General features: G+C 48.4%; 1 protein-coding gene across 10 annotated transcripts in view; it reads right to left on the bottom strand.

Moving 5' to 3' along the window:
- KCNAB2 (potassium voltage-gated channel subfamily A regulatory beta subunit 2) overlaps nucleotides 1-23,501 on the bottom strand; it is a 105,852-nt gene that overhangs the window by 17,447 nt on the left and 64,904 nt on the right. For 8 of the 10 annotated variants that reach the window (XM_053400423.1, XM_053400426.1, XM_053400427.1 and 5 more), the window contains 6 exons: nucleotides 9,726-9,769; nucleotides 7,417-7,454; nucleotides 6,164-6,243; nucleotides 4,681-4,725; nucleotides 3,944-3,988; nucleotides 3,503-3,546 (listed from right to left, as the gene is read on the bottom strand). In XM_053400423.1, coding sequence (XP_053256398.1) covers nucleotides 3,503-3,546; nucleotides 3,944-3,988; nucleotides 4,681-4,725; nucleotides 6,164-6,243; nucleotides 7,417-7,454; nucleotides 9,726-9,769 — 296 coding nt within the window. Of the gene's footprint in view, nucleotides 1-3,502; nucleotides 3,547-3,943; nucleotides 3,989-4,680; nucleotides 4,726-6,163; nucleotides 6,244-7,416; nucleotides 7,455-9,725; nucleotides 9,770-17,290; nucleotides 18,310-23,501 lie in introns of those variants that run through there. The other 2 variants (XM_053400421.1, XM_053400422.1) reach the window with 2 other exon arrangements.

Raw genomic sequence — 23,501 nt, 5'->3', positions numbered from 1 at the left:
AAAGGCCTACACTGAGCACTGCAAGATCGTCTTCTTCATTAGGTGGCCTCTGGAGCCAGCCAGCAGACCACCAAGGCTGCATTTGCACATACATTTAACACACTATGGTACTGCTTTAAACAGCCACAGCATCCCCCAAAGGATTCTGGGGGCTGTAGTTTGTTAAGGGAGACCCCACCCCCATTCTCCTCACAGAACTGCAGTTCCTTCTGAAAAGGGATTAAAAGTGGTATCATAGCGCTTTATATGGAAGGTGGCCCTGGAATCACCCCGTTCTACAACCTCTCTGGTAGATGCCTTCGAAAGGGTTCTTGGAGTTATGCAAGGCAACACTTTTGAACCAAGCATTTAAAACACTATGATATCACTTTCAACAGCTATGTCTCCCCCTAAAGAATTCTGGGAGCTGTAGTTTGTTAAGGGTGCTCAGAGTTGTGAGGAGGCCCCTATTCCCCTCACAGAGATATGATTCCCAGAGTGGTTTCACAATCAATCCCTCTTTCCCAGGGAACTCTGGGAACTCAGGGAAGGGAATTATGGGGTGGTCTCCTAACAACTCTCAGCAGCACCGTTCACAAACTGCAGCTCCCAGAATTCTTTGAGGGAGACCATGTGATATTGCAATGCTTTAAATGTATGATGCGAATGCCCCTCAAGTCTCTGCCTTCAAGGGTTCGCTTGCGGGCACCTTGATGCCCCACACCTCACCCTGGAGACGTGGGGCATATGTACAAAGAGAGAAATTGACAGCGATTTGGTGAATGCACCACCCTCTAGAGTTGGCCCCATTGAAAGCACCACAGTCCCCACACATTTGCAGGAAAAGGGTGGTCACCGCCACCCCATACAAACTGGGGGGTACAACCCCAGCTCCCTACTTTCTGGCCCCTCATATGTTTCCCTGTAAACTCTATTCGTAGCCAGCAATCAATGACAGACAACCCCGTTTCAAATGGCCAACGTTCATTAAAGAATTAGGGCAAGAATTAACGTCACCCATTATACAATATTTTAATGTTTTTAATCGCATCTGGATTCCACAAAGCTTAAGCCTTCCAGCGCAAAATATCTACTGCTGGTGCCTCTGCGTGATTTGTTTTGTAATTGAGGGTATCAATTAAAAAAAGAAAGGCACTGGGGTCAGCCAGTCTCTACTTAAAAATAACAAGGGGGGAAATATGGCATATCCAATTGGGCAGGTGGGGTGTATAAATGAACCCTTGTTGCTTTATAGCAGCTAGGGACACAAGCAGCTGCCTTATGCTGCCAGTATGCTGAGCCTAGCCCAGTATTGTCTGCACTGACTGGCAGAGGCTCTCCAGTTTCAGGCAGGAAGTCTTAGCCCGGACCTTCTGCATGCAAAGAGTCTGCTCTACTATTGAGCTGCAGCCCTAGCCCCACCTTTTTGTATGTGATTTTGCACATTTATTTATTTAATGCATTTATATTTCTCCAAGGAGCTCAAGGTGGCATACATGGTTCTTCCCCTCCTCATTCAGTCCCCACAACAACCCTGTGAGGTAGGTCAGGCTGAGTGCACTTCATGGCTGAGTGGGGATTTGAACCCTGGTCTCTCCCAGGTCCTAGTCCGACACGCTAACCGTTACACTGCACTGGCACATTTTACAAAGCGGTTTTCCCTAGTAGGGTGCATTTTTGCATTTTCTCCAATATATGCATTTACTCCAGGATATACATTTCTGTTCATATGACTCGGCTAGAGAAACGACGTTTGGAGCAGTACAATTTTCAAAGGTCAGGTGTGTTTCAGTTTTTGCATTGTTTCGGAGAGCAGGAATAGAACTGAATTGAAATTCTCTGCTATCCTTAGCTGACCTCTACAAGGGCAACTCAAACACCAAATGGAAATACCAAAACACACCGCAGGGGAGTCTTTCCCAACTTGGGGCCCTCCAGGTGTTTTGGACTACAACTCCCATCAGCCCCCATGTCATACGGTCATGCTGGCTGGGGCTGATGGAAGCTGCAGTGTCCCAGCACCAGAAGGGCATCTCGCCCTATAAACTAACATTTTCATAGTGGTAAAGGTAAAGGTAAAGGGACCCTTGACCATTAGGTCCAGTCGTGGCCGACTCTGGGGTTGCGGCACTCATCTCGCTTTATTGGCCGAAGGAGCCGGCGTACAGCTTCTGGGTCATGTGGCCACCATGACTAAGCCGCTTCTGGCGAACCAGAGCAGTGCACGGAAACGCTGTTTACCTTCCTGCCAGAGCGGTACCTATTTATCTACTTGCACTTTGACATGCTTTCAAACTGTTAGGTTGGCAGGAGCAGGGACTGAGCAATGGGAGCTAACCCTGTCGCAGGGATTCGAACCGCCGACCTCCTGATCGGCAAGTCGTAGGCTCTGTGGCTTAACCCACAGTGCCACCTGCGTCTTCATAGTGGTAGCCATCACCCATTGGGACTGGTAGGGTGGAAGTCCAGGGAACCCAACAGCAGGTGGTGCCAGAGCCAAGGAGAGGCAGAGCCAACTAATCCTGTTTGTGGACCCATCCTTCTCCCTGCTTGCTGAGTCCTACAAGAGCAATACGGAGACTGAAAAGGAGGCTGATCACTAAAAGGTGATCCTTGCAATACAGGAGGATGGACTAGTTCGCTTCCAACTCTACAATTCTGTTGGGAAGATGACAGGCAGTGGTGTCCCCTGGGTTGCTTGCAAGGCTGCCCATCTCCCACAGAGCCAGATTCAAGGTCCTTGTATTCATCTACAAAGCCCTGAAGAACTTACACCCAGGGGACCTCAAAGACCACCTGAACCTTTATATCCCCGCTCCATCACTGAGATCATCTGCAGGGGCTTTGTTGGTCACCGGGTTGGCAGGGCTTGCTCGACAACAACAAGAAACACATCCTTCAGTGTCATCAGTCCTGTGGAACTCCCTGCCACTGGAGATTCAGCAAGCACCTTCTGTTTTAACCTTTGAAACGCCTGCTGAAAACTTTTCTATTGCATCAGGCAAATATGCAGGCAGTTAAGAATACTGTATATACTCGAGTATAAGCCGACCTGAATATAAGCCAAGGCACCTAATTTTACCACAAAAAAACTGGGAAAATTTATTGACTTGAGTATAAGCCGGTTCACCACACCACAAACCTGGTGGTGGCAGCAGCGGTGGAGGAAGAAGGAGTAGCCCCAAAGGACCCTCACTCGAGTATAAGCCAAGGGGGGCATTTTCAGCATAAAAAAATGTGCTGAAAAAGTCGGCTTATACTTGAGTATATAGGGTACATCTTTTTGTTCTGTAACAGCTGATTTTAGCTTTTTAGATGTTTTCTATTATATGATTTTAAATAGAAGTGCTGTAAATTCCTCTGATATGGGTTTTTATTTTATTTTATGAACATCATTATATAAATATGTTTATAAATAAATTAATCAAATATCTGGAGAGCGCTAGGTTTGGGGAAGAGGCCACTTCCAGGGAACACCCACTGGGTTAATTGTTAAGTGCCCAGCAGTTTGGCTTCAGCTTACCTTCTATAATGTGCTTTCTTGAGAGTCCTCTCTCCGTCTCAGCTCTGGGGTAGGAGGAGAAGGAGGAAAGACTGAAGTTAGAAGACTGATGTAGCCGAAATCGTTAACTTGTGCTATGCAAAGATGACTATTTAGAAAGAGAGGAGCTGAAACTAACTGCCAGGCTATCCAGAAATGCTGATCTTTCATCCCAAAAAATCGTATACCGGCTAGGGAGTACGGAAGGGGGGATGGCACTCTCTCCATGCTCAGAGGCACACTCCCTTTCCTCAAAAGGAAATTGTGGGTGGATGATGCTTGCAAAGGGAATCCCTAATTCTAAGGATCAGTCCCACTTTCTGAAACCAGTCAAAGTCCCCTGGCCCTCCACTGCCCGCCAGATATTCTTGAATTTCCTCACTCAAATGGCACACAAGCAGGGTGGTTGAAACGCTTACGTACTTTCCTCCCCAGAAGATTTTGGTTGTTATCACCAGGCTGGAACGTCTGCAAGGAGAGTGGGGGAAGGGGGGAGAGAATGGATGTGTGATGGATAAAGGTAAGTCTCCTAAATGCATTCACCACCATCCTGAAGTTCCCCTCCACCCAATATAAAATCTGAGAAGGATTAGACATTCTTATGACGCATTTGGCAAATTATCTGTCAAGTATCCCGAGCAAGACTGTGTTGAGAAAAGGTGTAGTAGCACCACCCTGGACTCCTTTGGGAGGAAGGGTGGGTTAGAAATGTAATTAATAAATAAATAAATAAATACACACACACACACACACACACACACACAATATCCTGCAGACAATGTATAAATGTATCAGTTGTGATTGTTTCGGTCGTCAAAAATGTAAGGATCTGGGATTTGGACTATGTATCTTGCTATATAAATAGAAACCTAAGGCTGTTGTCACATTCTGCAGTTCATGGGGCTGTTGATAGATGGCACTGTGAAATACAGTGTGGTGACATACTGCTCCCTGGTTTCGTTTTACTGTCAAGCAGCAAATAGCTTTCATGAAATAAACATGTCTCATTTTGATTATGACATGAATTTTGTTTAAAGTTTCTAGTCCACATGGGTTCTTGAACACAGTGGCGGGTTAAAACATGTTAAAGCATACAGAGACAACAGGAATAACCACAAGATGGAATGGGGTTGAGATGTGGTCCGAAGAAGAACAGTTACCTCCATCCTTTTTTCTTAATGATATTCCCTAATACGACTTCAGCCCTACAAGACACAGAAAGAGAAAGAAAATGTGACCGTTAGACTCATGCAGGAATGAAGTCAAGCTTGCTACAGTGAGTGCAGCCAAAATGTATTTTGGTGACCAGGACACAACCCCTCATAGGGGGAGAAAATAATAATCAAGGCTTAAGCTAGTATTCCCTCAGTTATTGGACTTTCTCAACTGAAATTGGGGGTGCATTTTACTCTTAGACCTTCAAAGTTTTATTTTTGGAGTGCCAACATATAAAGTTACCTGCTTTCAGAGGAGCTCCCCCACAATGTCTCTGCATGAATCCCTGTTCTAAGTTGGCCATGTGATTAGAAGGAGGAAGCTCTGTAAAACGGACTCATGGGTGGGGAAAAAATAGGCAGCCTTCCTTGGTGTTCTGCAAAACTGACTGATCCAACCACACCGGAAGCTGAGAAACAGTAGCAGCAAGGACTGCTTGCTTTTGAGGAGTCACAGGTGGAAGTGGGGATGCTTGCAATGGCTCTCTGGCGTGGGGTTGGGGGTTGAAGATGGAATGGCTGCGGACTCACCAGGTGGCCTCAGACAGGCTGCTGTCTCTTATTCTAATAATAATAATAATAATAATAATAATAATAATAATAATAATTTATTATTTATACCCCACCCATCTAGCTGGGCTTCCCCAGCCACTCTGGGTGGCTTCCAAAAAAATATTAAAATACCACAATATATCAGACACTAAAAGCTTCCCTAAACTGGGCTGCCTTCAGATGTCTTCTAAAAGTCTGGTAGTTGTTGTTCTCTTTGACATCTGGTGGGAGGGCGTTCCACAGGTTGTTGTTGTTGTTTAGTCGTTTAGTCGTGTCCGACTCTTCGTGACCCCATGGACCAGAGCATGCCAGGCACCTCTGTCCTCCACTACCTCCCGCAGTTTGGTCAAACTCATGCTGGTAATCTCGAAAACACTATCCAACCATCTCGTCCTCTGTCACCCCCTTCTCCTTGTGCCCTCCATCTTTCCCAGCATCAGTGTCTTCTCCAGGGAGTCTTCTCTTCTCATGAGGTGGCCAAAGTACTGGAGCCTCAGCTTCACGATCTGTCCTTCCACAGGTAGGGCGCCACTAACAAGAAGGCCCTCTGCTTGGTTCCCTGTAACTTGGCTTCTTGCAGTGAGGGAATAGCCAGAAGGCCCTCGGTGCTGGACCTCAGTGTCTGGGTAGAACGATGGGGGTGGGGACGCTCCTTCAGGTATACTGGACCGAGGCCGTTTAGGGCTTTAAAGGTCAGCACCAACACTTTGAATTGTGCTTGGAAACGTACTGGGAGCCAATGTACTCAGTCCCCTTCCCATCTGTTGTGGATGACTAGCCTACCTAGCAGGGTCATGGGTTGGATGACAGAGAGAATGTATGGGAAAGTGCTCAGAAAAGCACGATGGAGGTGTTAGAAATGGGTGGGTGCACCTACTTCCCTGCAGCATAGACTTCCGCCGTGTCGAAGAGATTGATGCCGTTGTCATAGGCCAAGGTCATCAACTGCTCCGCCATCTGAAAGAGAGGCAGAGATGAGGTCCTGAGGTCGTGTGTGTGTGTGTGTGTGTGTGTGTGTGTGTGTGTCTGTGAGGACTGGTGGGATTTTCTTGCCCCCCCTCCACCCACCCACACCCAACCGCTCATCCGTTTATTTCTAGAACACGGCCACTTCTGCGCATTCTCACCAGTGAATCTATTCCATCCGCTTTCTGCCTTCATCTGCAATTCTGATTTTTAAACCCACATCAAAGCTTGCATTTACATGGTTATTTTAAAATGCGTTTCCTCACAGCAGGCAGAGTTTGAAATGCATTCCCTCTCTCGAAGCGTGCATATTTATTGCCACACTTATCTTCCTCCCTCAAGGCGGCGTACGTTGCCACCTTATAGCCTCACAACAACCCTGTGAGGTAGGGTGGGCTGAGAGATGGGGACTGGCCCCAAGTTCCCCAGTGGACTTCACGGCTGAGTATGGATTCGAGTCCCAGTTTCCCAGATCCTAGTCCAGCACTCTAACCGCTACCCAGCACTGCCTCGCTGTTCTGATGTATTGTTTTTGAGCTGCGGATTGCACCGGGACATTGAGGAGGTGTGAAATTCAGGGTACAACTAAAAGTAATGCTACTTTTGCTGAACGGCCAGGTTTTCACTTAGAGCAGCAGTTCTCAACCTGTGGGTCCCCAGATGTTGTTGGACTACAACTCCCATCATCCCTGAGCTCCAGCTTGCTAGCTAGGGGTGATGGGAGTTGTAGTCCAACAACATCTGGGGACCCACAGGTTGAGAAAGGCTGACTTAGAGGGATGTCAGCAGGCTCTTAGTGGACTCAGGGCACAGGCCAATGACACATATTTGCATACAGTTCAGATATGCTAATTTATGCATATAGATGCAAATTTAGGCTGGCTCTAAGAGGGGGGAAAAACAACAAAGTTGCTGTCAAGGCTTCAGTTGAGACCCTCCAGATGTTGCTAGACTCCAGGTCCCATCATCCTTGATGCCTGGGGTTAATGAGAGCTGGAGTCCAACAACTTTTGGAGGGGGGCACCAGTTCCCTCCCCCAATTTAGGGGATCCTCCCACCCCAGTTCACATCTTCAGTTCAGGAGAATAGATTTGGGGTGGGGGAGGAGGACAGACCATCAAATAAATAAACTAAATAAACATGAGGGAGGGGACATATTCTTACCTCATCCGTAATCTGTCCTCCAAATGTCACCCATGTTCCTACAAAAGAGAGTGAGAGCAAGAGAGAGAGGCAGACAAAAGGATTTTCAAAAACGAAAAGAAGGATTTGGGGAGAATCACAGAATTGCAGAGTTGGGAGGGATCCTGAGGGTCATCTAGTCCAACCCTCTGAATGGAGGAAGGACAAAGGCAGGATGGAACTGAACTCCTGGGAAAAAAGTCCGTTCACTGAGTCACAGCTCAGTGGCAGGGCACCTGCTTGGCATGCAGAAGGCTCTGGGTTCAATCCTCCTATGGCATTTCCATGTAGGACTGGGAATGATCTGTGTCCGAAACCCTGGAGAGTTGCTGCCAGTCAGTGCAGGTAGTACTGAGCTAGATGCATCAATTGCTTGACTGAGTTAAGGCAGCTGTCTGTACTGGATGTGTTTCAAGATATGTGCATCTCGTCCACTGTTCTGTCTTCCCTAGTGGCAAGCAGATACCTCTGGGAAGTTCGCAAGCAGAGGAAGAAGGCAAGAACTTATCTCTGCTGCTGTGTGGCTTTCCAGAAACTGGCCATCCATTGGCATACTGGGTACTATGCAACCCTGAAGCAACTGTGCCACCATCCACCATCCTTGAAGGAGGAATGCTCTGGGCTCACAGGAGCCTTTGGATTTGGGGATTTAAAAAGTTTATTTGTATGCACCAAGCATGCCACTTGGGAAATGACTAATCTGCCTCTTTGTGGGGCAAAAGTCAAAAGTCTGCCATGTGTAAAGGTAAAGGTAAAGGGACCCCTGACCATTAGGTCCAGTCATGGCTGACTCTGGGGTTGCGGCGCTCATCTCGCTTTACTGGCCAAGGGAGCCGGCGTACAGTTTCCAGGTCATGTGGCCAGCAGGACTAAGCTGCTTCTGGCAAACCAAAGCAGCGCACGGAAACGCAGTTTACCTTCCCGCCGGAGCGGTACCTATTTATCCACTTGCACTTTGACGTGCTTTCGAACTGCTAGGTAGGCAGGAGCTGGGACCGAGCAACGGGAGCTCACCCCATTGCAGGGATTCGAACCGCCAACCTTCTGATCGGCAAGTCCTAGGCTCTGTGGTTTAACCCACAGCGCCACCCACATCCCCTGCCATGTGTACAAGGTGCAGATTTACTGCTCCTTGCAAACCGGGAGAGCAAAAGGGGCTCCCAGATTTGGTTCTCCATGTTGTTAAATGTCCAGAATACCAGTTCTGTTCTGCAACATTAACTGCCCCTCCCAGCTTGATATCACCTGCAAATTTAAAGAACATCCCCTCAGTTCCTTTATCCAAGCCCAGGCCAGAACACTGCAGCACTCCACTTGTCACTTTCCTCCAGGATGATGAGGAATAATTACTGAGCACTCTGGATTTGGTCAGCTAACTACCTACAAATCCACCTCATCCAACAATGACCTCATCCAGCCCACATTTTACCAGCTTCCCTGCAATAATATCATGGGGGACTCTGTCAAAAGCCTTACTGAAACCAAGATACACTACGTCCATAGCATTCCCCTGATCCACCAAGCTTGTAACTCCATCAAAAAAAGAAATGAGACTTATTTTTGAGAAACCCATGCTGGGTCTTAGTAATTGCAACATCCTTTTCTAGGTGCTCCCTGACTGACTGACTGACTGACCGGCTGCCTCGATTGGCTGGTCTGATTTCCAACCTGTTTATTTTTAATACCAAGAGGATCACCGCAGAATGAGCTTGAATGAAACAGGAAAGGAATTGCTGAGCTGCACACAAGATAGGGAATAGGTATGGAGGAGTTGCAAGCAGACCCTTTGTGGAGTTAAAACTCCGGGACAGTTTTAATTCCACTTCCTGCAGGAATGGCACCTCCAATGTAAGCTCAGAACAATTGTCACGCTGGAACAAGCCTTAGCCCTTAACCTTAGCAACTGGTTCCCAGGAGCAGGGCCAGCTTAACACAACAGACAACGCAAGAGCAGCTGTGGAGGCCATCAGGATCCCAAGCCAGGAATGATATCCATCAGGAAAGCATGATTCAGCCGGGGTGGGGGAGACAGGGGTCTGCAAACAACTCTCAGCACCCCAAGCAAACTGCAACTCCCGGATTCTTGTGGGGGAAGCCATGGCTGTTGAAAGTGGGAAAGCAATGCAGACAGATGTGGATGCCTTCTGCCAATCAATTCCTCTCTGGACAGCTGCATTGCATGGCATCTTCCACAGAGCGCATTTGTAGCGTATGCACCAAACTGAATCTATCTCTCCCCCCCCCCGCTCCGCAAGCTGAATCAAAAGGAAAACCCCAAGAATTCCACTTACCTAACCCGAGGCAGGAAACTCGGAGTCCTGACTTCCCAAGGTTTCTGGAAAAAACAACACACCACCTTTTAATAGGCAGATGGAAATGTCGGAAATAGACGCTGGCCATTGGCATCTTCGCACCGATGCTTACAGAGAGCAGATGTCATTTCAGTTCCGATCAGCATTTTGTGTTTCCCTCAAAAGATACACGAGGGAAGGGAAGGAGAGAGGAGGAGGCGGGGGGGATATACCATTTGGTGCTTTCATAATCATGCAGAATCAGACACAGGGAAACCTCCTTCTCCAGCTGGGTTAGACCCTATCCCTGGTGGAACTAGAGAACTGACATCAGGAGTCCTGGGCTTGGATCTTCCCCGGTCTGTTCTTGGTTTGCAAAATAATTATTAAGAAAAGGCAATGGGAGGGTTTGCCAAACTGGACTCTTTCCCAGGGGAATCAGAGATCTCCTGACATCACATCAAGTTCACCTTGAGGCATCAACTGGGGAAGCCAGTGTGGTGTAGTGGTTAGAGCAGGGGTCAGCAACCTTTTTCAGCAGGGGGCGGGTCCACTGTCCCTCAGACCTTCTGGGGTACCAGACCATATTATTTTTTGGGGGGGGGGAATGAATGAATTCCTATTGCCCACAAATAACACAGAGATGCATTTTAAATAAAATGACACATTCTACTCATGTAAAAACATGCTGATTCCCGGACCGTCTGTGGGCCGGATTTAGAAGGTGATTGGGCCAGATCTGGCCCCCAGGCCTTAGTTTACCTCCCCATGGGTTAGAGGGTTGACCTGGGACCTGGGAGACCAGGGTTCAAATCCACACTTGGCCATGAAGCTCCCTGGACTTGTCCTACCTCACAGGGTTGTTATGGGGATTAAACGAGGAGTGGAAGAGCCATGCATGCCACCTCGAGCTTCTTGGAGAAAATGGTGGGATACAAATGCAGTAACGGGTAATACTGTAATAACATTCAGTGCATTCCACACACCCCCAGCAAGGTAATACAATGATGGTAACTCCAGCATAGCATACAGGCTTGCTGTAAGGATAATATGCATAATAAAAAATCCTACAAGGATATGTATATGAATAATCCTACACAAATCATTTTCAGGGGGTTCTCTCAGGTTCAAATGCTGCCATCAGAGCTTGATTGGCAGAGGAACACCCAGGACTGGCCCTTGGGGAGACTCTGTGCATGTTTGCGTGTGATGCATTGCTTTGAGCTGTCTGTCACTTTTTGCAAGCCGCAGACTAAATATTTTGTGGCGGCTCCAATGCCTCTCAGCATTTTCTGACCTTCCACATGAAAGGGCCAGCCATCAGCCTGGGGCAGGGTGTGGAGGGGGCCGAGGAAGAGGAAGTTTGGTTCCTGGATGGTCCAGAAATTTCTTATCCGTAAGGCGACATGGCCAGGCCATTTCCCACACCCTTGAAATTTTGCTCAGAGCTCTATTCCCCTTCCCCTGTGCACACCGGGGGTTCCCCCCTTTTGACCTCATCTCCATCATCATCATCTTATTTGCAGATCAACGGATTGAAACAATTAGTAGAAATGCACATTGGCGCAACTGAAAAACACAGAATAACGATGCTAAGCAGTATATCGCCTGATATAGAATCGCAGAATGGAATTGCAGAGTTGGAACGGGCACCCAAGTGTCATCTAGTCTAACCCCCTGCAATGCAGGAATCACAGTGAAAGAATCCCTGACAGATGGCCAGCCAACCTCTGTTTGAAACTTCTAGTGAAGGAGAGTCTGCCCCCTTCTTTTGTTCCGCTGCCGAACCTTTCTTACCACCTGAAAGTTCTTCCTAATGTTTAGTTGGAATCTCCTTTCCTGTCATTTGAATCCAATTCTTCGGGTCCTGCCCTCTGGAGCAGCAAGAAACAAGCTCCATCTTATACAGCATATACATATACTGTGACGCATTTTCATACTGTCTTTTTAATTTGCATTAATGCTCATTTTAAAAAATGTTATTCGTTGTCAATTTTTCTAAATTGTGCTTTTTTAAAAATTTGCAGCACATATCACTTATAAACAGTGATTCATATGCAGCTGAATTTTGCATTTGTTTCTGCAACCTGTCTTCTCACCCACAGTGGCACCGAACGTCTATTTTATTACATTTAACTTTTAAGTCATTTCACCTTTTTAAACAAAAGTCCCATTCCACAAATTGCCATGTGTTCTCAGAGGCCTATGTGTCTATTGGTAGAAAATTGTTATTAATTGTTTAAATGTTCAGTTGACTGCAAATAAACAAGCGAGGATGACAATATACCACCACCAGACACTTCACCCCTTTCCTCAGCCACCTCCCCACAAACTGCAGCAACCCCAAGCAGACCCTCTGACCCTCACAAAGGTTCCCCACCCCCCTTTCCCTCCCCCTTGGGAAAAAGAAACACACGGGATTTAATGTCCCTCATCCGTACTCCAAGAAGGAAACAAGCTGAAGCGCATCAAATTTATCTATGAAATCACCTTGCCCCATGCATGCAGAATTGGCAACGTCACAGGTGCCACCTGATATTCTTTTTGCATTTGTAAGGAATCAACCTTTTACTGTGGCAGCAAGCATATCTTGGAACTCCCTGCCTATTGACACCAGGCAGGCGCCTTCCCTGAACCCTTTTGGGCGCATGCCATGAACATTTTTCTTTAGACAAACACGTGGAACCTTGATGTATGTTTCAATCCGATTCTGGTATATTGCCGATTTTAGTTTTTGAATGTTGTAAAGAGTTGTTTCTGCTGATAATTTCATTGCATTGTTCTCTCCGTAAAGCCGCTTTCGGGGTTGTTTTGCAATCAAGCCTTGTGCATAAGCCTTGTGAAAATAATAACAAACAAACAAACAAATAAAGTGCTATCATGGTGCTTTAAATGCAGGGTGCAAATATGTCCTATGAGAAAGACCTCATGGCATCAATTGCAGTGGGCAAGTCACTAGGAGCAGGTGGCCATGGGTCCAAAAGCAACAACAACAAACACCCTGAAGGTTATGATATCTAGGTGGGGTTCCCTGAGATCAGTGGCTGAAGGCTTGAGCTGAAGACGTTGTATCTTGAAGGCCTGCAAAGACTCTCCACCCTTCCTTCCTTCCTGCCTGCCTTTAGGAACCTAGTAAGTTGCCTTATATACTGAGTCAGAGCCTTGGTCAATCTAACTCAGCATATTGTTTACACTGGCTGTCAGCAGCTCTCCAGGGGCTCACACAGGGATACTCTCCCAGCCCAACTTGGAGATAATGGGGATTGAACCTGAGACCTTCTGCATGCAAGGCAGGCTCTCTAGCACTGAGCTACGGCCCTCCCTTCCAGAGCTCCCACCTATCTATCAATTAACAGGCAGATTAACAACAGCCAGTGAACCGCTCAAGGAAACGGGTGATTCAAGGAGACAGAGCGCCTTGAAGCCCACAGCAACGTTGCTAAATGGACCACAGAACTATCTCCTTACGAAGGCCATTTTATTTTATTAACGCGGTCGGCGTTGGAACGATGCAATTTAAAACAGACGTGTGCTGCATTTAAAACATTTAAAAATATTCTAAAGCCATTTAGAGCATCTGAAACTATTTAAAGCACCAAAAAGCATTTCAAAGCAATCATGCATCCCACCCTCACAGTTACTGATTTCAAGAGTGCCATTAGCCACCCATAGTGTGATGGCAGTTAATAATGGCATGGGAAAACATGCTGGGAATGGGAAGTCCGTAAGAGGGAATGTCAGGGTCTTTGGCTATGAAAAAGACTCTCTGGTCAAGGCTGTGGCACATCTAAAACAATGGCAAATAGTGCAATGCAGCCTCTTTTACTGTCATCAGACAGGCTGAGCAGCTGAAACTTACAGAGAGAAGGATTTCTGGCTTGTAAGGACAGCTCCGCAGCATACATTTAGAGGACATCCAATGCACATTTAAAATGCATAGCTTCTCCCAAGGAATCCTGGGGACTGTAGCTGCCCCCTTGCAGAGCTACAGTTCCCAGCACCCTTAATAAACTATAGCTCCCAGAATTGCATTGAAAGTTATGTGCTTTCAATGTGCATTGAGTGTGTTTGAAATGCATGGTGTGCAAAAACTGTTTCCTGACATTGCACTACCCCAATTCATGAAGGAGGATCCCTTTTCTTATAGAACTATGTAAAAACCATTCTGGCTGCTGCTACGGAATTCTGCGTTTGCAAAGGACCAGACGTTAAACACAAACTTGCTGGTTTGCTTGCAAAGAGCCGGCGGCTTTGTGTGTTTTTACACGAATCGCTAAATGGCGCATGTTGCTGGGATGGGGGGCAGGGGGTAGCTGGAGCAAAACCTTACCTCCCTACTGCTTGAAGTTTTCCCTGCCCCCTCCAAACCTGCTTAGTTTGGGTATCAGAACCAGAATAGTGAAGGCGGTGAAAATTAAAGCAACAGAGGTAAAGCAAAGGAGGGCAGCAGATGTCATGCACGTGTCCTGTGTTTAAAGGTAAAGGTAAAGGGACCCCTGACCATTAGGTCCAGTTGTGACCGACTCTGGGGTTGCAGCACTCATCTCGCTTTATTGGCCGAGGGAGCTGGCGTACAGCTTCTGGGTCATGTGGCCAGCATGACTAAGCCGCTTCTGGCAAACCAGAGCAGCGCATGGAAACGCCGTTTACCTTCCCGCCGGAGTGGTACCTATTTATCTACTTGCACTTTGATGTGCTTCCGAACTGCTAGGTTGGCAGGAGCAGGGACCGAGCAACGGGAGCTCACCCCGTCACAGGGATTCGAACCGCCAACCTTCTGATTGGCAAGCCCTAGGCTCTGTGGTTTAACCCACAGCGCCACCCGTGTCCTGTCCTGTGTTTAGGGACACACAAATGAACACACACACACCCATTACCCAAACAATCTTTACAACTAAAACAACAAATGTGTGTTTAATGCACAGAACTGGTTTGGTCCTAACACAATCGCAAGCATGTTTTCTGCTGCTGCAGAGGGGAGGACCCAAACAAATGGATTCAAATAAAAAAGAAGGAGATTCTGGGCTCATCCACACTTCCTTCTGAGCTGCATTTATAGGCACTTTAAAGCTCCATGTCTGAGCAGCGCCTGTTTGTTTGACCCAGTGCTTTCCCTGGGAAAACCTGCATTTTACAGCTGAATCAGAGCAAACAGCAACTGGGTTTTCCACGGACTGCTCTTTGCTCTGACTCAGCTGCAAAACACGGGTTTTTCTGGGGAAAACACCCAGAACAAGAGAAACACAATGCTTGGATATAGAGCTTTAAACCCTGGAAAGGAAGGTTGAATAGGAAGTCTGGGTGAACCCCGACTAAATGTTAGGAAGAACCTTCTGACCTTAGGAGCCGTTTGACAGTGGAACAGACTCCCTTGGAAGGTGATGGAATCTTTTCAATGGGGGTTTTTGAGCAGAGGTCGGGGATTATTCCGCTGCAATTCCTGCGTTGCAGGGGGTGGGGCTAGATGACCCTTAGGATCCCTCCCAACTCTACAGTTCTTAGGTTCCAAAGCCTGAACCAGTCCATCACAATAGGATGTAGGTTTGTCAACATATTATGTCACTTTGCACATGAGCTTTAATGGCAGACAAGCATTATAAGGAGACCAAATTTCAAAACGAGGAGATGGGAATTGGCCGAGGTTCAGCAGTTTAAATATTTCCCTTTCGAGTGAAATTTTCGCCTGTGATTTTTTTTTGTACCCATAGTATTTCTTCAACGTTCTCTTTTGCTGTTGTAGAAATCCTTGCCTGCCCCATGCTCTCTCACTGACTTCTGCATGAACTCAAAGAGAAAGATGCAAGAACAACTCCACTCTCAGCTGATTGGTGCAGATTAGGTAAGGAGCAGAGTGGGCAGCCTATCACCTACTCTCTACTCATTAACTGTGATTCAGCAGCAGCAAAAACAAACAAACAAAAACCCTAATGCAGTTCCAGGCTGCTTCAACTATACTTCTGTCCAGATCACTGCCTATCCAGAGGCACCAGAAGGCAAGGAAAGGGATGGGCAGGGAAGGAGCCCACAAATAAATTATAGTTAAATTCTGCAGCCAAAATTAAATTCTGCGACCAAAATTAAATTCTGCAACCAAAGTTAAATTCTGCAGAATGGATCTATCCTATCCATCCAGCCAGCCAGCCAGCCTGCTTTGTGTTTCTCCCCAGCTTCTCCTTTCTTGAGATGGGACAAGGAGATTTGTAGGGCTCTCCTACAACCCCCACCGCTGGAAACTCAAAAGAGCTGGACCCTGCTCAGGCTTGAGTTTTCACCAGTCATTATCAACATGCTGAGCTGTATCTTAGTAGCAGAGCACCTGCTCTGCATGCAGAAGGTCCCAATGGTGTCTCCAAGCAGAAGGCCCCAGGTTAAATCCCCAATGGCGTCCCCAAGCAGGGCTGGGAAAGGCACGTCTCTGAAACCCTGCTAGTCAGTGCGGACAGTGAAACCCTGCTAGTCAGTGCAGAAGGTGGGTAAGCTCAGCGGCAGAGCACCCGGTTTGAATGCAGATTCAATCCCCAGCATCTCCAGTTAGGACTGAGATCCTGAAACCCTGGGAAGGTGCTGCCAGCCCGTGCAGACAGTACTGAGCTACATGGACCCATGGTCTCACTTGGTAGAAGGCAGCTTCCAATGTTCCAATGACTAATAGGCTTCGTACCAAAATACAGTTTCTGGCATTTCCTCAGCCAACCTTTGCAGCCTTTTTGGCAACAGCCAAAAAACAATCTACAGGTGCCATTACATTTTTGCCTTTAAAAACAATAATAATTACAACTGGCTGCTGTCTCCCCTCCCACCCACACTTTCTAATAGCCAAAGCAGCCCTGGGGCTGCCAACCTGGAACAGTGATGTGGTGGGCATTGGTTTTAACCCTTTCCCCCCAGAACATCCCCACTGAAAGCTACTCTTTGCCTCTGAAGCTGGTACCTGAAAAAATATATGCAATTTTCAGGGGGAAACCAGCACATGTATATGGGAGAAAGGATTAGACTACCTCCAACCTGCTTCTTTTGTCATATCCAGACAATGGCCAGCCAGTTGTAAGCCTGCTTTTCAAAGTGTGTGCTTTGGGGAACTGCTATTGTAGCTCAGTGATAGAGCATCTGTCTTGCAGACCAAAGGTCTCAGGTTCAATCCCCAATGGAATATCCAGGTAAGGCTGAGAGAGACTCCCTGCTTGAAATCCCAGAGAGCTGCTGCGAGTCAGTGCAGGCAATATTGCGCTGGATATTTAATTTAGCACTTCATTCAGAACCATGAGGATTAGACCCTACTATTTGTAGGGAAGTGGCTGTAGCTCAGAGGCAGAGAATTTGCTGTGCAGGCACAAGGTCCAACTTCAATCCCCAATGGCCTCTCCGGGTAAAGCTGGGAAAGATTCCTTGCTGGAAAAACCCTTGGAGAGCCACTGTTGGTCAGTACAAGCAATTCAGAGTTGGATGGAGCAATGACCCAAGAGTTTGGCTCTGGGAGACTCCAGAATTTGGGTTCTGCTCCCTGCACAGCGACCGGTCCCCAAACTCTTCCCTGACGTACGGCGCTTCTCCCACCCTCCCCATACCTGTATTTCATGCCAGTCTGCTTCACACTGGAGTCGCTGGAGGACGGGGCGTTCTGCGCGGAGAGGTGCCCCAAGCTCCGGGCCACCATCGCCACTGCCCGGAACCGACCCCGCGTGCTGGGGCTGTTGGCATTCTGCCGGTTGAGCCGGTCCTCCGCGCTCCGGTTCTTGATGTTGTGGTCTGAGCAGACGAAGGACACTTGCATCCTGCCTGCTTCTGGTGTCGCCGCCCCGACCTAGAGGTTGCCCTGGTCTCCTCCGACGCTGTGTCACCTGTTCTCCGGGATATGTCAAAGGAGGAAAGCCTCCCGCAGAAACCTTCTCCCCAAGACCTGGATTCTCCTGACGCAGCTGCAAGGATGCTCCCCCGGAACAAAAAACCCAGAAAAATAACCCCAGCGGGCCCGTTACCCCATCCACGAGTGGCAAAAAACAAGGGGTCCAGGCTGACCACCCTTCCAAATAGCAGCCATCCCTCTTCTCCTTCTGACCCAGTTCCTCAGTCTGGCAGTGTGGCGACTTTGGACATCTCCCTAGGGTGCTTCCGTGGGCGAGGGATCCCCGGCGCTGGATTTCAGTTTAGTTTGGGAGCCGCAGCCGCATCTCCTTGGAGGGTGATTCCCCCAGTGTAACTCTCAGGGGGGACTAAGGAGCTGCGTCACTGAGACTCAGATGGATCCAGGAGGAGCAAATCTCTCATGAGAATCATCCTGATTCAGAATGGAGGGAGGTAGCAGGAGGACACTGATGAGGAGGATGATGATAGGGAGGGAGGGAGGAGTCTTGCTTGCCTTCGCTCAGATCCCTGAGCCAGTTCATTCACTCACCAGGCACGGGGCTGGATTTTAGGACCCACAAAGCCCGCTGTGGGTCCTCCGTTCGGGCTGAGACTCTGGAGTCTGCTGAGCAGCCGGCGAAGCGCACCAAGAGAGCCGAGCTTGGCAATTGGTGGACAACAAAGGGACAAAGACGACTTTTAATCTGGAGTCAGTGCTCCAGTGTCTTGGCCAGGCGCGGCGCCTGCTGCTGCTGCTGCTGCTGCTGCTGCTGCTACGGCTTCCTCACAGCTCCGGCTGCTGCTGTCTGATGGTGAAAGCCTCCCTCCACCCCCCCCAGACACCCCAGCCCTGCAGCCAACCCTCCCATCTGCTCCCTTGCCTCCCCCCCGCTCTCCCCCCCCAGGCTCGCAGAGGGATGATGATGGGAAACTAAATTTAGCCACAAAGCCAAGGGAGATCCCATCCTTTCCCAAGCAGCCTCCTTCCCGCAGGATCGCAAGAAAGGAGAAAGGAAGAGAGTTCGAATAGTTCACCAACCCCAGGGGAGAATCCAGTGCGAACCATCTGTTAGGGCTTCGAAGCAGGACAGAGGAACGCCGGGGGCTTCCTTGTTCTGAGTCAAAACCAACTGGTGCACCCAGCTCAGCTGTGCCTGCACGGGCTGGCAGCAGCTCTCCAGGGTTTCAAGCAAAAGGACAGACCCAGCTCAGGCTGGAGATGCCAGGGTCTGAACCTTCTGCATGCAAAGCAGATGCTTTCAGGTGCTGCATCCCTTCCCCTATCACAGGCTGCTTTCTGCCCACACCTGAAAGTACCGTATTTTTTGCTTTATAAGACTCACTTTTTCCCTCCTAAAAAGTAAGGGGAAATGTGTGTGCGTCTTATGGAGCGAATGCAGGCTGCGCAGCTATCCCAGAAGCCAGAACAGCAAGAGGGATTGCTGCTTTCACTGCGCAGCGATCCCTCTTGCTGTTCTGGCTTCTGAGATTCAGAATATTTTTTTTTCTTGTTTTCCTCCTCCAAAAACTAGGTGCGTCTTGTGGTCTGGTGCCTCTTATAGAGTGAAAAATACGGTATTTGTTTCATGAAAAATGGCCTGCTTGCTCTCACCCTCGCCCTGCTCCCCCAGCTACAACAGGGCAGGACGATCTGGTTGCCTCTTAGGCACGCTCCTTTTGGATTTGGTGGGGTGGGGGGCTTTTATTTGCTGACTCTGCTCTGCTCAGCAGCAGTCTGCTGGCTTCTACACATTTATTTAAAGCACATTTTTTTAATCCCATGGTTCAGTAAGAAAAAGGCACCTAAATAGCTCTGAAGAGGAAGATAGCCTGTGCCCTAAGGCTTATAATTTAAAAGATTCAGCACAGAAAGAAAAAGGGATTGGGAGGGAGGAAAAGGACACAAAACTCAGGCACAACTAATCTTAAAGCTGGAGGTCACGTGTGAGTGGGAAAGGTTCCATTGACCAACCTAGCAGAGGATGGTCTTTACCAGGTCAAGGGAACCTGCAGACCTTCAGATGCAGCTGGGACTCCATTTCCCATCAGCCCCAGCCAATAAAGGGTAAGGGGGGGGGCTGTGGTCCAGCAACACCTGGAAGGCCGCATGTTTCTTGTCCCTGGTCTGCACTGACAAACCTCCTCCAGGTTTTCAAACATTTTCCCCAGCCCTACCTGAAGAGCCTGAGAGTAGAATCTGGGGCATTCTGCATGCAGGGAAATCTCTCACAAGAAATATCCAAAGTGGTGATGTTGGGTTGAAGTCCACTAACTTTCACTCAGTGTAGATGCATTAAAATTAATGGGCATGATTAGCTTGGGTCCATTCATTTCAATGGGTCTACTCTGAGCAAAGGTTAGTTGAATACAGCTCATGGATTTCTATTCAACGACGCGTTACTCAGAGTAGACCCAGTGAAATTAATGGGCCAAAGTGGATCACAACCTTTAATCTCAATGGTTCTGCTCTGTGTAGGAGGAACACTGGACACAATCCATTCCATAGTTAGACTACGGAACCCGCTCCTGCAGGAGGCAATGCGGCCACCGACTTAGATGCCTATAAAGGGGATTGGACAAATTCATAGAGGAGGCTAATGATATCAATGGCTACTAGCAATGATGGCTGTGCTCTGCCTTCATGGCTGGAGGCAGTAATGTTTCTGAATACCAGTTGCTGGAAGCCATGAGAGGAGAGAGTGCTTTTGTGCCTGGGTCCTGCTCGCAGATTTCCCATTGGGGCATCTGGTTGGTCACTGTGAAAGCAGGATGCTAGACTAGATGTGCCATTGGCCCGATCCTTCCAATGTTCTTATGCCTCTTGCATAACCTGGAGTCCCATGGCATCAATGAATTAAATCTGTTTCATGTCAACTCAAGAGGGATGTTCCACCTACAAAGGACTGTCTACTCTGGAAACAGCCTTCCTTAGTCTCCAGAGAGCCACCAGCCTGACTAGCAAGAGAAAAATCATGGTACCTCTCTAATGCAAGGCTTGTGCTGGACCAGGGGGTTGCCAACATGGCGCTGAAACTACGCCTCTGCCCTAATGGCACCCCCCCCAAACAAGGCACTGCCTCTCCCCTCTTTTTGTCACAGAAAGGTCTGCACCATGGGTAGGCAAACTAAGGCCTTCTCAATCCGGCCCGCGGGCAGTCTGGGAATCAGTGTGTTTTTACATGAGTATAATGTGTCCTTTTAGGGACGCGGGTGGCGCTGCGGGTAAAACCTCAGTGCCTAGGACTTGCTGATCGCAAGGTCGGCGGTTCGAATCCCCGCGGCAGGGTGAGCTCCCGTCGTTCGGTCCCAGCTCCTGCCCACCTAGCAGTTCGAAAGCACCCCTAAGTGCAAGTAGATAAATAGGTACCGCTTTATAGCGGGAAGGTAAACGGCGTTTCTGTGTGCGGCACTGGTGCTGGCTCGCCAGAGCAGCTTTGTCACGCTGGCCACGTGACCTGGAAGTGTCTCCGGACAGCACTGGCTCCCGGCCTCTTGAGCGAGATGAGCGCGCAACCCTAGAGTCGGACACGACTGGCCCGTACGGGCAGGGGTAGCTTTACCTTTACCTTAATGTGTCCTTTTATTTAAAATGCACCTCTGGGTTATTGGTAGGGTCTGCCTGGTGTTTTTACATGAGTAGAATGTGTGCTTTTATTTAAAATGCATCTCTGGGTTATTTGTGGGGCATAGGAATTCGTTCATTCCCCCCCAAAAAATATATAGTCTGGCCCCCCACAAGGTCTGAGGGACAGTGGACCGGCCCCCTGCTGAAAAAGTTTGCTGACCCCTGGCCTTTGGCTCCTCTTTGAGAGGGAGCCCGTTATTATTATGGGATGCCCGAATGTGGACGTGTTTTGTTGCTGCTGGGCGCAGCATGAAGAACCCATCTAGCATTCTGGAGAAGGCAAAGAGCAGCGGGGGGGGGGCATTGTCGAAGGCAAAGGCATCAAGGGAGAAGCAAGGGGGAAAGATCGCCTTGCTTAGCAAAACGAGCCTCTGTGCATTGGGATCTCTGCTGCAGAGGGACATTTCTCTGTGCTGTTAAGCAGCGCTCTGCGCCTGCCATGCGCAACGCCCACACAAGGATGAATTAGCACACGGCAAGTTGCTCCTGCCCCGCTCTGCCTCCGGGGCATGAGCTGACACAGAGAGTTTATTCTGGTGCCTTGGCTCTTCTCTGAGAAGGAATGACGGGGCAGGAGAGGGGGAGAGGGAAGGAGGCATTTGAAGAACCTGCCCCTTCTGTTTTTCTCCTTGTCTTTATTGAATTCTCCCCAACACCCCCAAGGTTTCACCCAGGCTTTTCGGTCCTGAAAAAGTTAGTCAATGCTGCATGTTTTTCATTTCATTCACACCCCACCTTTCCCTCGAAGGAGCTCAAGGTGGCATATACCGTATTTTTCGCTCCATAAGACGCACCTAGTTTTTAGAGGAGGAAAACACGGGGGGGGGGAAATATTCTGAATCAAATGTTGTACTAAACTATTTAAAGCAGCAAAGCGGGCAGTTCCTGTCCACTTTGCTGCTTTAAAGCGAGCCACGGAGGAGGGAAGGAAGGGGAGCCATGGCTCCCATCCGTCCCCCCTCTGTGGCTTGCTTTAAAGCAGCAAAGCGGACAGGAGCCGCTTACACATCCCTCCTCCACACAGCATTCACTTCATAAGACGCACAGACATTTCCCCTTACTTTTTAGGAAGAAAATAGTGCGTCTTATGGAGCGAAAAAATGGTACTTGGTTCTCCCCATTGCCATTTAATCATCACAACGACCCTGTGAGGTAGCTTAAGCTGAGAGGCTGTGATTGGCCCAAAGTCATCCGGTGAGACATCCATGGCTGAGTGGGAATTTGAACCCTGGTTTCCCAAGTCCTAGTCTGGCACGCCAAACTAGCCAGGTGATTCTAGGGTCAGAGAGGCCATCTTAGCATCTCTGATCTCTCCTAAGCCCATACCACCTTCTTCCAGCACAGATTCATTAACCATTTTTTATAAGATTCAGTGATCACCGAACGCCTGGCATTTCCCCCCTTCTGCTTGCAAGCTCCTTAATCCATACAGCCAACGTAATCCAGATTTACTTCAGCTCCTGATTGCAGCACTCAATTCAATTTGGGGAAACTCTTAAAAATACACACAAAAAACCCAAATCCACAAAGACCTCCATGCTCCTGAAAGAAGAAGGGATGGTGATCCTGCAGGCTCATAGGTGAGGCAGTTGTGAAAAGGAACAGCAGCTCTTTGGATCTCTGGGGCAAGAAGTGGCAGGGGAAAATATCTCATGGATCTAAAGACTTAGCTGGTCTGGAGCAAAGGAAAGACAGGAACCAGATATATTTATCTATCTCCCCATATGTGTGTGTGCTGGTCTGCCACCACACAACCCCCTTTGGAGGAACTGTAGAGCCTCATTAACAATCCTGGATTTGCATGACATCAGCAAAGAGTTGAAGATGAAGGCAGGGGCATGAAAGGGTGTGAATAAGAGGAATGGGTGGTGGCTTCAAACTGGTGGTTTGTATGGAAGTACGGGTTGCTCAAAAGGAGGAGGGAGGAGCCCTGGCTGGTGATCAATGGATGCTGTAGTCCAACAATCTCTGGATGGCCCTAGGTTGATCAACTCTGTTCCAGATGCTACGTTTGTTTCCAAGGAGAAGTCGAGGAAGAAGAAAACAAAAAAGCAAAACTTTTAGCTTTTGATTATATGGAGATACAGAGAGAAGCAAGAAGGCAGGATTTGCCCAGCACCTTACTTCAAGTAGTCCAACCAACGAGTGTGTTTCTGTGTAAAATTTGCCATGGGGATCTCCCTGGCAAATGTAGCATCTAGAGCAGAGGTGATCAATCTAGCTCCCTCTAGAGGCTGCTGAACTACAGTGTGCCTCATTCCTGACCATTGGCTAAGGTGGCCGAGGAGCCCCAACATTGTAAAACGCTG

This window comes from Podarcis raffonei, chromosome 8, assembly GCF_027172205.1.
Source record: "Podarcis raffonei isolate rPodRaf1 chromosome 8, rPodRaf1.pri, whole genome shotgun sequence".
Classification (NCBI taxonomy): Eukaryota; Metazoa; Chordata; class Lepidosauria; order Squamata; family Lacertidae; genus Podarcis; species Podarcis raffonei.
Note: the sequence above shows the minus strand (reverse complement) of the source record. Positions and strands in the feature narration are given on the sequence as shown.